The 16,299-nt window shown below is 41.8% G+C and overlaps 1 protein-coding gene across 1 annotated transcript; it reads left to right on the plus strand.

The window, feature by feature from the left end:
• The first annotated feature begins 7,301 nt into the window (after positions 1 to 7,301).
• On the plus strand, positions 7,302 to 13,061 carry LOC122484378 (solute carrier family 22 member 10-like). Its single transcript, XM_043582326.1, has 3 exons — positions 7,302 to 7,703; positions 8,655 to 8,755; positions 13,016 to 13,061. The coding sequence occupies exons 1-3, from the start codon at positions 7,302 to 7,304 to the stop codon at positions 13,059 to 13,061; spliced, it is 549 nt and encodes a 182-aa protein (XP_043438261.1).
• Positions 13,062 to 16,299: the final 3,238 nt, after the last annotated feature.

A 16,299-nucleotide genomic window follows, 5' to 3' on the forward strand; every position in this document is an offset into this window, starting at 1 on the left:
GTAAGAAGTTGCTACGGCCAAGATCAAAGAGGTTTTTGCCAGCTTTCTCCTTGAGAATTTTGATGGCTTCCTGTCTTGTGTTTAGATCTTTCACCCATTTTGAGTTTATTTTTGTGTCTGATGTAAGAAAGTGGTCCAGGTTCATTTTTCTGCATGTTGCTGTCCAGTTTTCCCAGCACCACTTGCTGAAGAGACTGTATTCCATTGGATGTTCTTTCCTGCTCTGTCAAAGATTAGTTGGCCGTATGTTTGTGGGTCCATTTCTGGGTTCTCTATTCTGTTCCATGGATCTAAGTGTCTATTTTTGTGCCAGTACCATACTGTCTTGATGATTACAGCTTTGTAATACAGCTTGAAGTCTGGTATTGTGATGCCTCCAGCTTTGGTTTTCTTTTTCAAGATTGCTTGGGCAATTCGGGGTCTTTCCTGGTTCCATACAAATTTTAGGATTGTTCTAGCTCTGTGAAGAATGCTGGTGTTATTTTGATAGGGATTGCATTGAATATATAGATTGCTTTGGGTAGTTTTGACATTTTAACAATATTTGTTCTTCATATCCAGGAGCATGGAATCTTTTTCCACTTCTTTGTGTCTTCTTCAATTTCTTTCATAAGCTTTCTATGGTTTTCAGTGTATAGGTTTTTCACCTCTTTGGTTAGATTTATTCCTAGGTATTTTATGGTTTTTGATCCAATTGTAAATGGGATTGATTCCTTGATTTCTCTTTCTGTTGCCTCATTGTTGGTGTCTAGGAATGAAACCGACTTCTGTGCATTGATTTTATAGCTTGCGATTTTGCCAAATTCATGGATCAGTTCTAGCAGTTTTTTGGTGGAATGTTTTGGGTTTTCCATATACAGTGTCATGTCATCTGTAAAGAGTGAAAGTTTGACCTCCTCCTGGCCAATTTGGATGCCTTTCATTTCTTTGTGTTATCTTATTGCAGAGGCTAAGACTTCCAATACTATGTTGAACGACAGTGGCGAGAGTGGACATCCCTGTCTTGTTCCTGACCTTAGGGGGAAAGCTCTCAGTTTTCCCCATTGAGGATGATATTAATGTTGGGTCTTTCATATATGGCTTGTATGATCTCGAGGTATGCTCCTTCTATCCCTACTTTCTTGAGGGTTTTTATCAAGAAAGGATGCTGTATTTTGTCAAAAGCTTTCTCTGCATCTATTGAGAAGATCATGTGGTTCTTGTCCTTTCCTTTAATGATGTGATGAATCACATTGATTGTTTTGTGGATATTGATCCAGCCCTGCATCCCAGGTATAAGTCCCACTTGGTCATGGTGAATAATTTTTTTACTGTATCGTTGGATCCGCTTGGCTAATATCTTGTGGAATTTTGCATCCATGTTCATCAGGGAAATTGGTCTATAGTTCCACTTTTTACTGGGGTCTTTTTCTGGTTTTGGAACCAAGGTAATGCTGGCTTCATAGAAAGAGTTTGGAAGTTTTCTTCCATTTCCATTTTTTGGAACAGCTTCAAGAGAATAGGTGTTAACTCGTCTTTAAATGTTTCATAGAATTCCTCTGGAAAGCCATCTGGCCCTGGACTGTTTTTTGGGAGACTTTTGATTACTAATTTGATTTCTTTACTGGTTATGGGTCTGTTCAAATTTTCTATTTCTTCCTGTTTCAGTTTTGGTAGTGTATATGTTTCTAGGAATTTGTCCATTTCTTCCAGATTGCCCATTTTATTGGCATATAATTGCTTGTAATATTCTCTTATTATTGTTTACATTTCCATTGTGTTGGTTGTAATAGCTCCTCTTTCATTCTTGATTTTGTTTATTTGGGTCCTTTCCTTTTTCTTTTTGATCAAACTGGCTAGGGGTTTATCAATTTTGTTAATTCTTTCAAAGAATCAGCTTCTGGTTTCATTGATCTGTTCTACTGTATTGTTGTTGTTGTTGTTTGTTTGTTTTATTTTGTTTTGTTTCAATAGCTTTGATTTCTGCTTTAATCTTTATTATTTCCTGTCTTCTGCTGTTTTTGGGTTTTATTTGCTGTTCTTTTTCCAGTTCTTTAAGGTGTAAGGTTAGGTTGTGTATCTGAGAACTTTCTTCCTTCTTTAGAAAGGCCTGGATTGCTGTATACTTCCCTCCTATGACTGCCTTTGCTGCAACCCAGAGCATTTGGGCTGTGATGTTATCATTTTCATTGGCTTCCATGTACTTAAAAAAATTTTTTTTTAATGTTTATTTATTTTTGAAGGAGAGAGAGACAGAGTGTGAGTGGGGAAAGGGCAGAGAGAGAGAGAGGGAGACACAGAATCTGAAGCAGGCTCCAGGCTCTGAGCTGTCAGCACAGAGTCCAATGCGGGGCTCAAGCTCACAAACCGTGAGATCATGACCTGAGCCAAAGTTACATGCTTAACTGACTGAACCGCCCAGGCACCCCCATGTACTTTTTAATTTACTCTTTAACTTCTTGGTTAGCCCATTCATTCTTTAGTAGGATGGTCTTTAGTCTCCCAGTATTTGTTATGTTTCCACAATTTTTCTTGTGGTTGATTTTGAGTTGCATAGCATTGTGGTCTGAAAATATGCATGGTATGATCTCAATCTTTTTGTACTCGGTGAGGGTTGATTTGTGTCCCAGTATGTGAAATATTCTGGAGAATGTTCCATGCGCTCTGGAAAGCAATGTGTATTCTACTGCTTTAGGATGAAATGTTCTGAATATATCTGTTAAGTCCATCTGATCCAGTGTGTCATTCAAAGTCACTGTTTCCTTGTTGATTTTCTGTTTAGATTATCTGCCCATTGCTGTAAGTGGAGTGTTGAAGTCCCCTACTATTATGGTATTATTATCAATGAGTTTGTTTATGTTTATGATTAATCAATTTATATATTTGGGTGCTCTCACATTTGGAGCATGAATGTTTACAATTGTTAGGTCTTCCAACAGACACATGAAAAGATGCTCAACGTCGCTCCTCATCAGGGAAATACAAATCAAAACCACACTCAGGTATCACCTCACGCCAGAGTGGCCACAATGAACAAATCAGGAGTCTATAGATGCTGGAGAGGATGTGGAGAAACAGGAACCCTCTTGCCCTGTTGGTGGGAATGCAAATTGGTGCAGCCACTCTGGAAAACAGTGTGGAGGTTCCTCAAAAAATTAAAAATAGAACTACCCTATGATCAGCAATAGCACTGCTAGGAATTTACTCGAGGGATACAGGAGTACTGATGCATAGGGGCACTTGTACCCCAATGTTTATAGCAGCACTCTCAACAATAGCCAAATTATGGAAAGAGCCTAAATGTCCATCAACTGATGAATGGATAAAGAAATTGTGGTTTATATACACAATGGAGTACTACGTGGCAGTGAGAAAGAATGAAATATGGCCCTTTGTAGCAACGTGGATGGAACTGGAGAGTGTTATGCTAAGTGAAATAAGCCATACAGAGAAAGACAGATACCATATGTTTTCACTCTTATGTGGATCCTGAGAAACTTAACAGAAACCCGTGGGGGAGGGGAAGGGGAAAAAAAAAAAAAAGAGGTTAGAGTCGGAGAGAGCCAAAGCATAAGAGACTCTTAAAAACTGAGAATAAGCTGAGGGTTGATGGGGGGTGGGAGGGAGGGGAGGATGGGTGATGGTATTGAGGAGGGCACCTTTTGGGATGAGCACTGGGCGTTGTATGGAAACCAATTTGACAATAAATTTCATATATTGAAAAAAACCCAAAAAACAATTGTTAGGTCTTCTTGGTGGATAGACCCCTTAATTATCATATAATGCCTTTCTTCATCTCTTGTTACAGTCCCTATTTTGAAGTCTAGATTACCTGATATAAGTATGGCTACTTTGGCTTTCTTTTGTTGACCATTAGCATGATAGATGGTTCTCCATCCCCTTACTTTCAATCTGAAGGTGTCTTTAGGTCTAAAGTGGGTCTCTTGTAAACAGCACATAGATGGATCTTGTTTTCTTATCCATTCTGTTACCCTATGTCTTTTGATTGGAGTATTTAGTCCATTGACATTTAGAGTGAGTACTGAAAGATAGATATTTATTGCCATTATGATGCTTGTAGAGTTGGAGTTTCTGGTCATGTTCTCTGGTCCTTTCTAATCTTTTGTTGCTTTGGGTATATATATACATCTTTTCTCCCTCAGAAAGTCCCCCTTAAAATTTCTTGCAGGGCTGGTTTAGTGGCCACAAACTCCTTTAATTTTGTTTGTCTGGGAAATTTTTTTATCTCTCCTTCTATTTTGAATGACAGCCTTGCTGGATAAAGAATTCTTGGCTGCATAGTTTTCCAATTCAGCGCATTGAATATATCCTGCCACTTCTTTCTGGCATGCCAAGTTTCTGTGGATATGTCTGCTGCAAACCTGAAACGTCTTCCCTTTGTAGGTTAAGGACTTTTTTCCCTTGGTGCTTTCATGATTCTTTCCTTGCCTGAGTATTTTGTGAATTTGACTATGATATGCCTTGTTGATGGTCAGTTTTTGTTGAATCTTATGTGAGTCTTCTGTGCTTCCTGGATTTTAATGTCTGTGTCTTTCCCCAGGTTAGGAAAGTTTTCCGCTATGATTTGCTCATGTAACCCTTCTACCCATTTTTCTCTCTCTTCATCAGCTGGGATCCCTATGATTCTGATGTTGTTCCTTTCTAATGATCACTGATTTCTCCAATTCTTAAATCTTACTCTTTCCCTTAGTTTCCCTCTTTTTTTTTTTTTTTCTGCTTCGTTATTCTCCATAAGCTTGTCCTGGCCAGAGGCTATTCTTAACAGTTGAGAAAGACTTGGTCTTGGATGCCTATCCAAGTGAGACCACTGGATGGGCTCTATGGATACCTGGATTCCCTTGCTAGACTTCCTGGCTTAATGGGAATGGAGGCTACACCCAGCAGTTGGGCAGGGCTGTGAATATGCTTTCCTTCCCGGGCAGGGCCACATAACCAGCTCCACAGCTGGTATAGTTTGTTGGCTGGGGACCCAAATCAGGCAGAGCTACCAACTGAGCTCTCTGTCAAGATGGGGCCTCCAGCTCAGCTCTGCAGATGGGCAGAAAAACTGGCTGGGTTCTCTTCTCGATGCCACTGCCAACAGGAATATGGTCTCTCAAGATCTAAGCACTGGTTAATGCAAGCTTTGCCCCTTCTTCATCCCTATCTGAATCCCAGTGGTGGAGCCCTGCAGTTTTCCCCAGTAATCCCCATGAGGTGATACCTGGCTGGACTTTCTGGGAAGCAGCTCCCAATGTTGAGGGAACTGACGTCTACCTTGAGTTCTCTTTTTCTCACTGGAGAAACTGTAGGCTCAGGATGGAGTTTCTCAGTGTGGTGTCGTGCTGGCATGGAGGTGGGGCAATATGGTCAGAGTGTAGCCACTCCTCTTGCTCTTCTAATGTGATCCTGTGGTTCCAGTGTTGCTTCAGCCTCACTTCTGGGTTCTGGGATTTTCACAATGGTGTCTTTCTATGGACAGTTGCCAGTTGATCTTATTTTGTGGGGGACTGAAGTTGGGAACAGCTTATGTTACCATTTTGATGACGTCACTCTCCCATATTATTTTTTGTATATAAAACAATTTTTAATTAGCAGAAGCTTAAAAAAATGGGAAATAGTTTAGTAGTTGCCAAAGGTAGAAAAGGGAATGACAGAAGCAGAAAAGAGTTATTACTTATAACAGTACATGAGGGATACCAGTGGAGATAGAACTGTTTGTTACTTTGATTGAGGTGGTGGGAACACTACTAAGTTGCACATGTGATAAAAACCATATAGAAGTAAACACACACACACACACACACACACACACACACACAAGTACAGGTAAAACTGAGGAAATCTGAATAAGATCAGTGGGTTTGTATCAGTATCAATATCCCAGTTGTGATATTATAGTTTTGCAAAATATTACTATTGGGGGAAGCTAGGGGAACTGCACACAGTTTCTCATATTTCTTACAACTACATGTGATTCTACAATAATCTCAATAAATCTTTCTTTTCTTTCTTTCTTTCTTTCTTTCTTTCTTTCTTTCTTTCTTTCTTGTAGGCTTCACCCCAGTGTGGACCCCAACACAGGGCTCAAACTCACGACCCTGAGATCAAGACCTGAACTGAGACCTGAACTGACATTCAAACCACTGAACCACCCAGGCACCCCTCAACAAACATTTCAATCAAATATTGACGCTTGGGTGGCTTAGTCATTATTAAGCATTCGACTTTGGCTCAGGTTATGATCATGTGGTTCCTGGGTTCGAGCCCCACATCTGGCTCTATGCTGACAGCTCAGAGCCTAGAGCCTGCTTCAGATTTTGTGTCTTGATCCCTCTCTGCCTCTCTCCTGCTCATGCTCTGTCTCTCTTTTTCTCTCAAAAATAAATAAACATTAAAATAAATGAATAAATAAAAATAAAAAATACCTAAGGGATTAGAAGTTTATATGCAAACCGTAAGTACAAGAAGCTTGGAATGGCTATATAAGTATGAGAAAACACATGCTTAAAGTCAAGGAACACTATCAGAGATAAAGAAGCCTCATTCATAATGATGAAATCGCCAATGAATCAGGACTCTAAACACTAGCACCGAAAAGATCTTCAAATATATTACATAAATTAAAAAAAAAAGCTTGAGAAAATAAACCCTTACGTGAACTTACCACTGCCTTCCTTCTGTCTCTACATTGCAAGGAATCTAAGATTCCTAAGGTGATTGAAACTGAAGTGTAGTATCAGTTACCAAAATGTAGTAATTGTACCACATTTCACTTTGTTTTGATTAACAACAAAGGATCTTATTTATTACCTTAATCTAAATTCAGCGCTAAACAAGAAAAGTATTTGATTTTTCTTGCCACAGAAAAATCACACAACCATTCTTTTTTTGTCGCTCAAGTTTCATTTTCCGGAAATGATTGAAGACTGCACAGCAGGCTTATTTTAGTTTATTTGGGGGGTTAGATACATGACAAAGTCCAATGCTAATTTCAGAAGCTGCTGTGAAAGGTCACTAAGGGGAAGCACATTCAGAGATTAAAATTTTAAACAGATTTCTTTGTCAACAGAAGTGTCCCTGGTATATAATTTTCTCTATGGCTCTGCTAAAAAATTAACGCCTCCTGGTTCCAAAAGGTCTGGGGATCCCGTTTCCACTGCTCTGCTGCAGGAGTGATGTGAGTGAGGTCCATTGATAAGAAGCTGGTGTGAGGTCACACTGACGTAGTGTGAGTCAATAAAAGGAAGCCTTTTTGTCCCTTTGAATTTATCTCCATAAAGTCATTGTGTCTCCTCTGGAGGATCACCTGTTCATACTCAATGGCCTTTCAGGAGCTCCTGGATCAGGATGGTGGCCTGGGGAAATTCCATCTCCTTCAGATAATTTTAGTTCTTCCCTTCATGCTGATGCTATTATGCCATATGATTTTGGAGAACTTCACTGCAGCCATTCCTGGTCATCGCTGCTGGGTGAACATCCTTGACAATGACACAGTCTCTGATAATGATACTGGGATCCTCAGCCCCGAGGCCCTCCTCAGAATCTCCATCGCATTGAACTCAGAATCGAGGCCAGAGAAATGTCAGCGCTTTATCCATTCCCAGTGGCAGCTTCTTCATCTGAATGGAACCTTCACCAACATGACTGAGCCAGACACAGAGGCCTGTCTGGATGGCTGGGTTTATGACCAAAGCTCCTTCCTCTCTACCATTGTGTCTGAGGTAAGAGGCCCCTTTTACCTCTTGTGAGTACTAAGTCTGGGTATTTAGAATGACAGAATAAGCATGATTCAAGTGTTCAGTTATTGTGTAGGTATTGCAGTCAGTCAGCTCTCTTTCATTCTTTTAGCAAATAGTGATTGCTTATCTTCTTTTTTAAAACATTTTTTAAATGTTTATTTATCTTTGAGAGAGACAGAGACAGAATGTGAGTGGGTTAGGGGCAGAGAGAGAGAGAGAGAGAGGGAGACACAGAATCCAAAGCAGGCTCCAGGCTCTGAGCTGTCAGCACAGAGCCTGACACGGGGCTTGAACCCATGAACTATGAGATCATGACCTGAGCCAAAGTCAGATGTTTAACTGAGCCACCCAGGTGCCCTGTGATTATTATCTTCTTAATTGGCAAGCACTTACATTGAATTTGAGGCCAGTGAAATCAACCAACTAGACGTGAATTCCATATCATAGGTCTTTAAATATAAGGTGAATAGTAATGATTAGACAAGTAAATCCTTGATATAATGTATTATTTTTTGGTCACTTGTTCTCAGCCTAGTTGCAAATTGCAAATACCTGTATTAATTAAAAAAAAAATCTCCATGCCTTGGATACTTCGCAGACAAGCAAATCAGTGTATTTCACTCCAGGTGAGAAATGCAGGCATCAGTATTCTAGAAAATCTCCTCAATGTTTTCATTGTGTGACCAAGATTGAGAACCCCTGAGGTATGGAATGCTAAGTGAATATAAAGATTGTCCCTAATATAACCTAGAAGATTTAGTGGAGGATTTCTAGAGAAAGTAATGCTTAAATTGAGACTTGGATGATATGGGTAAGTAAATGTAGGAGAGGGAGGCTGGAGAGCATGTCCACTGACGGTTGTGGCAGCAAGTGAACACTGAGGGACTGTGAGCTGCTGTGAAACTCCCCTGTGCTGGTTTCCTTCTCTTCCAGTGGGACCTCGTATGTAATTATCAGTCACGGAGATCAGTTCAATTCCTATTCATGGCTGGAATGTTGGTGGGAGGCTTCATGTACGGCCATCTCTCGGACAGGTGAGTGTCTCCAGCTCACTGCTGCCCTTATTCTATGGTGTTTTCATCAGCTTATAATGAACTCTTTCATAAAGAAGTCTTGGGGCGCCTGGGTGGCGCAGTCGGTTGGGCGTCCGACTTCAGCCAGGTCACGATCTCGCGGTCCGTGAGTTCGAGCCCCGCGTCAGGCTCTGGGCTAATGGCTCAGAGCCTGGAGCCTGTTTCCGATTCTGTGTCTCCCTCTCTCTCTGCCCCTCGCCCGTTCATGCTCTGTCTCTCTCTGTCCCAAAAATAAATAAATGTTGAAAAAAAAATTTTAAAAAAATAAAAAAAAAAAGAAGTCTTTACTGAGTTCCAATATACAGTTTATACCGTTGTGGGTTGCCTCGGTTCCCACGGAGCTAGAGATGGAGGTGGAGAATTAGAGTGTGTGATAAGTGCCATTTTGCTGCACAGATATCTCTGTACAGGACACAGAAATGATATCTCCATGAGACAGACCTGGGGGCATTTCAGAACAGTATGTATAGGGAGGTACCATAATACTTTCCATTTAGAAAGATGAGAAGGAGTAAACTATGGGCAGGGAGGGAAAGGTACTCCAAGACGGGGGGTTCAGCCTGTTTGAAGACAGAGATAACGCACAGTAAGGAGATAGAGATCTTCAGCATAGACTTCAGCAAGGCTGACAGACATGTGCAGAACTCTCTACCTGACAACAGCAGATTACACACGCTTTCCAAGTGTATGTGGAACTAGCTACATTTAAGGCTCAAAACCAGGAATCAGTAGAGTTCAAAGGATCAAAATTATACAAAGCATTGCCTCTGATTCCAACAGAGTGAAACTATAAATCAGCAGCAGGAGCAAAACTGGAAAATTTACAAATTCATGGAAATCAGCCAGCATGCTTACAAAATACCAGTGGGTCAAGGAAGAAAGCACCAAGGAAATTAGAAAATACTCAGTGATGAATTAGATAAAAAATTCAACTTACCAAAACTTATGGGATGTAGTGAAGGCAATACTCCGTGGGAAATTGATAGCTATAAATACCTACATTGAAAGAGAAAAAAGAGAAACACCACGTCCACAAGAGGGAAGAAGAGGAGGTCCTCAGCCTTATCTCCACATAGAAACAAGGATTTAATGGTCATCCACAGACAAAATGCCTTTGTGGGAACCATGGGATTCAGGTCAGAGGTTTCAAAAGCTCAGTAGAGGCCAAGACTGAGAAGAGCAGCCTTGAGAAGGCAGGCCTACACTCTAGCAGCAGGCCTACTGACCATGGTCTTGGCTAGGGACCTGAAAGGAGCCTACCCCCTATAGACCCAGTTCCAGACCCACTTTTCTGTGATCCTGCCGCAAGCCTCATCCACCAAGGGACCCAGGAAGTGCCCTGTTCATTGGTGACCTTGATAACAGACCCACTGATCTCAGACCTTACCACAGACCTTGAAGCAGCCCCGTGGCTCTGCTCTCCAGCGTCCAGGGCAGTCTTGCCAGACCAAGGGCCTGGCAGGAACCACACCAACCCATATCACCAGTAAAAAGCCCACTAACCTGGCCTGACTGTGGACCCCACAGCAGTTGCACGACCCAGCTTCAGCTTCACCCAACCATGATCTCGGAGGCAGTCCTATCAGTCTGGGGGACTCAGGAGAAGGTCTTTATCTGACAAAACCAGTCTATGAAGTCAGGACGTGTCTGCTCCTTTATTTATTTATTTATTTATTTATTTATTTATTTATTTTTAATTTTTTTTTCAACGTTTATTTATTTTCGGGACAGAGAGAGACAGAGCATGAACAGGGGAAGGGCAGAGAGAGAGAGAGAGAGAGAGAGACAGAATTGGAAACAGGCTCCAGGCTCTGAGCCATCAGCCCAGAGCCCGACACGGGGCTCAAACTCACGGACCGCGAGATCGTGACCTGGCTGAAGTCGGACGCTTAACCGACTGCGCCACCCAGGCGCCCCGTGTCTGCTCCTTTAAATGTAAGGCTTTGTGATCATGAAGAATCAGGCAAATGAGACACCACCAAAAGACACTAATAAAGTCCCAGTAACTGCCTCTAAAGAAATGGAGAGTCATCAACTTATTTTTTTAATTATTATTGAGAGAGAGAGAGAGAGAGAGAGAGAGGAAGAATCTTAAGCAGCCTTCACGTTCGGCATGGAGCCCAATGCGGGGCTCCATCCCACAACCCTGGGATCATGAGCTGAGGCTGAAATCGAGTTGGATGCTCAACCGACTGACCCAGGAGTTCCCCTTTTTTAAAATTATTATTTTTTTAATTTCTCTTAAAAATATTTTTTGATGTTATTTATTTCTGAGAAGGAGAGAGAGACAGAGAGACAGAACATGAGTGGGGGGAGGGTCAGAGAGAGAGAGGGAGACAGAGAATCCGAAGCAGGCTCCAGGCTCCAAGCTGTCAGCACAGAGCCCGATGCGGGGCTCAAACCCACAGACCATGAGATCATGACCTGAGCCAAAGTCAGACACTTAACTGACTGAGCCACCCAGGTGCCCCATTTTTAAAAATTTTCCCATCAACTTCTTGAAAATTCAAAATACAGTAAAACCTTGGATGCTGAGTAACTTGTTCTGTGAGTGTTCCACAAGGCAAGCAAACCTTTCTAACAAATTTGAACTTGGTAAACGAGTGATGTCTTGCAGTATGAGTAGTATGTGCTACCAAATGTCACATGATCACAACTGAACCAATGGTTCTTCTCTCTTTCTCACTGTGGGATTGTGGATGATTATCTCCCATGCTCAGATGCTTGATCTCAGGCCACAGTGTTTGGCAAAAACCAGTGCTTTTTCAGAATGTTGGAAGGTGCCCACAACTGGCCCTAGGGTATTTTTTTGTCACTTCAAAGCACCTATAGACAGTACTTTGCTTTTCTATACGAGAGTAAGCTGAGGAATGCTTTGCTTCATTCTTTTTCAGTCTTCCTGCAGATGTAGACCCTTTCCTCTGCCGCCTTATTGCCAGTTACATTAAATACGGTATATGACAAAAGTTTATTAATACTGTATTGTAGTCAACATCCATGTAAGTGTATTCAATGGCCCCTATGCGGGAAAAGGTTGAAAAGAAAGATGGTAAGGAACAGATGATTATGGTGGAAATTAAGAAGGAAATGACCGAGAAGTATGAATGAGGTATGCGAGTGGCTGAAATTGCAAGATTTTATAAGAAGTCTACCTCTGCATCTCATCTGCAGAGGAAGAGAAGAAAGAGGCGGAGGAATCCCTCGCTTCATATGACATTACAGAGATGAGTAAAATGTGGGAAACAGTGAAAAATTTTGTAGAAAAGCACCACCCAAATAAAGCTGTAGCAGTGAGAGTGATGTTTAGTGACAATGCAATGTCACATTTGTGTGAAATCCTCAAAAGGAGGCAAAAGCAAGTGTCATTGGATAGGTTCCTTGTTAAAGCTGCATAAAAAGAAAAAGATTCCACTGAGCCAACAGATACCAGTCATTCCGTTAGTGATAGTGAAAGTTGTCCTACACGATAACCCTCCTCTCTCTTATCTCCCTCACACCAGCCATGAAGGTTTTCAAAGGTAAGTGCAGGTTAATTTGTTTATTTTTCTTTACATTTTGTGTTTTATTTGTTATTTTATATTATATTGTAATCATTTTTATATGAATATTTTGGGGTTGTGGAACAAATCATCAGAGTTTCCAGTATTTCTCATGGGGAAATTCGCTTTGATATATAAGTGTTTTGAGTTACAAGCATGTTTCCAGAACGAATTATGCTCACAAATCAAGGTTTTACTGTAATTATCTTAAAGAAGTTCAAGAAATATAAGAAAGACAGATAAACAACTACATGAAATCAGGAAAACAGTACATGGACAAAATGAGAAGTGTAATAAAGCAACAGAGAACAAAAAAAAGAACCAAATAAAATCCTGGAACTGAAGAATCCAGTGACTGACCTGAAAAATTCAATAGAGAGCTTCAACAGCAGACTTGATAATGCAGAAGAAAAAAATAAGTGAACTTCAGGAGAGGTCTTTTGAAATTACCCAGCTATAGGAAGAGAAAGAAAAAAAAAATTGAACAATAGTTCAAAAAGCATATGAGATGTATGGGGCAAAATCACATAAGGTATGGGGACAATGAGATAATGTATGCATCATTGGTGTCATAGGAGAGGAGAGACAGAAAGGGGCGGAAAGCTTACTTAAAGAAAGAATGACTGAGATCTACCCAAATCTAGGGAGGGAAATGGACATCTTGATTCATGAAGCCCCAAAGTTCTCAAATAGGTACAACCCAACGGGGTCAATGCCGAGTCCAGTAGATCTAAATTCTGAAAATTTAAAGATAAAGAGAGAATTTTGAAAGCAGCAAGAAAAAAGCAATTTGTCACATACAAGGAGGCTCCCAGAAGACCATTTGTAGGTTTCTCAGAAACCCTGCAGGCCAGGAGAGGGTGAGATGATGTATTTAAAATATTGAAAGAAAAAAACCTGCCAACCAAGAACACTTTATCTAGCAAAACTGTCTTTTCATACCATATGATTTCACTCACATGTGAAATTTCAGAAACAAAACAAATGAACAAAGGAAGAGAGACAAACAAAAAGGGACTCTTAACTATAGAGAACAAATGGGTGGTTGCCAGAGGGCAGGGTGGAATAGGTGAAGGAGATTAAGAGCACACTTACCATGAAGAACACTGAGTAACGTATAGAATTGGTGAATCACTATATTGTACACCTGAAACTAACAAACACTGTATGATTAAAACAAATTAATTATACTGGAATTTTAAAAACTATAAACAAAGGGGCGCCTGGGTGGCTCCATCGGTTGAGTTTCTTTCTTCAGCTCAGGTCATGATCACACAGCTCATGAGTTCGAGCCCTGCATCAGGCTCTGTGCAGACAGCTCAGAGTCTGGAGCCCGCTTCGGATTCTGTGTCTCCCTCTCTCTCTGCCCCTCCCCACTCATGCTCTGTCTCTCTCTCTCAAAAGTAAATAAACATTAAAAATTAATTAAAAAACTATAAACAAATAAAATAAAAACAAATAAAACCTGAAAAAAAAAAAAGAATGAAAGAGAAAGAAAGACTTTCCTAGACAAAAACTGAGTGAATGTGAGGGTGTCTGGGTGGTTCAGTCAGTTAAGCGTCCGACTCTTCGTTTCAGCTCAGGTCATGATCTCATGGTTCATGAGTTTAAGCCCCATGTCAGGCTCTGGAACAGTGTGGAGCCTGCTTTGGATTCTCCTTCTCTCTGCCCCGCTTTGGTTCTCGTGCCCCTTCTCTGTTCTTTCTCTTTCTCTCTCCCTCAAAATAAATAAATAAACTTAAAAAAAAAAAACCTGAGGGAATGTGTTACTATGAGACCCGCCTTACAAGATGTGCTGAAGGAATTTCTTCAAGTTGGAACAGAAGAGCACTAAACAAACAGCAAGCAAGTTTATAACAGGGTGAGGGAGTTTCTGGTCCAAGATGATGACAGAGGAAGACCCTGAAGTCCCCCTTCCATGGAACACACCAAAGTACCCCTGTATATATAGAACAGTTTCCCCTCAAGAAAAACTGAGGGCCAACCGAACAGCTTCTGCACAACAGAAGACAGACAAAAAGGCCAAGAAAACAGCAGGGGAGACTGGAGACGGTGGCGACAAAGGGAACCCCTTCCCCGACACTGTGAATGGCAGTGGGGACGGACAGTGCTGAAGGACTAGGAACGATTCCTCTGTCCTTGGGCACAGAGGAAAAAAAAAAAAGGAACTAATATTACACTGTATAATAACTAACCGGAATTTAAGTAAAAACTTGAAAAAGAAAAAAAATCATTAAAAAAAAAGTAACAAAGCAGAGCGGCTAGCATATGAAAGACAGTACTAAGATTACGCCAGCCAAAGAGGTGAAGCTGTGCGAATACTCTCCAGGCCAGGGGGGCTGGAGAATTACAGGGTTCACGCTCCCCTTCCCCCTTAAAAGCCCAGAGGAGGGCAGGGTCTGGACGCCATAACCGGCTTGCTGCCTCGGAAACCCCTGGATCCACAGGCCCCCATCAGCCCTGGTTGAGCTGGGCCACAGAAGATAAGCCGTAGATTTTTTTTTCTTTAATTTTCCCCTTCTTTTTTCCTTAAAAGGCCATGGCTTAAAAAAGAAACTAGCATATCAAAGAGCCAGCCCTAGAACTTTGCCAAACAGGGTGGAAAGGAGCTGCTAGAATGCTCTCTAGGAGGGTGGGGCTGATGGAAACGGTCCACACTCCCTTTCCACCTTGAAAGAACACAAACGGGAGCATAGTCTGGGCACTGTTACCGCGTCACCCCGCACTGAACACCTTGCGACACCCTGGCTTGCACCCAGTTCAGCTTCAGCTGTCCTGCCAGGTTTCCCTCAGGGTGGACAGCCCCGGCATAACCCAGCTGGCAGCTACTTCACCTCCAGGTGTCCTGCCAGGGCACGTTTGGCATGAAGAGCCCAGGGACCGCCCCGAGTTATGTCCATTTTAGCTTTAGCTGTCCTTTCAAGATCCCCCTTGTGCACGGTGCCCCAGTAGCTGCCTCAGCTCCAGCTACTTCTTCTGTGTGCCCGCTGTGCAAAAAGTCCTGGAATATTCCAGTTTACATACGTTTCAGCTGCAGCGATTCTGCCAAGGTGACCTCTGTGGGTAGAGCCTCGGCTCTCCCCCTCCCCCAGCTTGCACTCACTTTAGCTTCAGCTATCCTGCCAGGGGACCCTCTGCATAGAGAGCTCAGGGACCTCCTAGCCCGCATACTACATCAGCTCTAGTCACCCTGCCAAGGTACCCCCTGCAGAGCTTGCCTGGGGCACCCTTGTTTTGCACCCATTTCAGCTTCAGCTGTCCTGCTAGGGTGCCCTCAACACAGAGAACCCTGGGATACCCCAGCCTGCATCCACTTCAGCTTTGGCTGTTTTGACAGGGTGCCTGCTATGTGGAAAGCTCCAGGACACCCAGCCCACACCAGCCACAGGCCCAGGCAGCTGGCAAAAGCCACCAGGCACACACAGTCTACACTGGGGACAACCATACACAAGACTATTCCTTCAAGTTGAGGAGAAGTAGCTGTTCTGCCATATCCATAAAAACAAACACAGGAAGTCAAGCAAAATGGGGAGGCAGAGGAACATTCTCTAAAGGAAAAAAAAAAAAAACAACAACAAGAGAAAAAAAAAAACACCTCAGAAAAGAACTAAATTAAATGGAAATAAGCACTATGTCTGTTAAAGAATTTAAAGCAATAATGATAAAGATACTCACCAGACTGGGGAGAATAGAAGAACTCACGGATACCTTCAATAGAGAGATAGAAAATATTAAAAAGAACCAGTCAGAGTTGAAGAATACAATAACTGAGATAAAAAATATACTAGAGGGAATCAACAGTAGGTTAGAGGATGCAGAAGAACATATCAGTAATCTAGAAGACAAGGTAATGGGAAGCATCCAACCTGAACAGCAAAAACAGGCGAAAGGATTTTTAAAAAATGAAGATAGGTCAGAGAAAGATATCGTATGATTTCACTTGTACATGGAATTTGAGAAACTCAG

Source organism: Prionailurus bengalensis, chromosome D1 (assembly GCF_016509475.1).
Source record: "Prionailurus bengalensis isolate Pbe53 chromosome D1, Fcat_Pben_1.1_paternal_pri, whole genome shotgun sequence".
In the NCBI taxonomy this organism is placed as follows: Eukaryota; Metazoa; Chordata; class Mammalia; order Carnivora; family Felidae; genus Prionailurus; species Prionailurus bengalensis.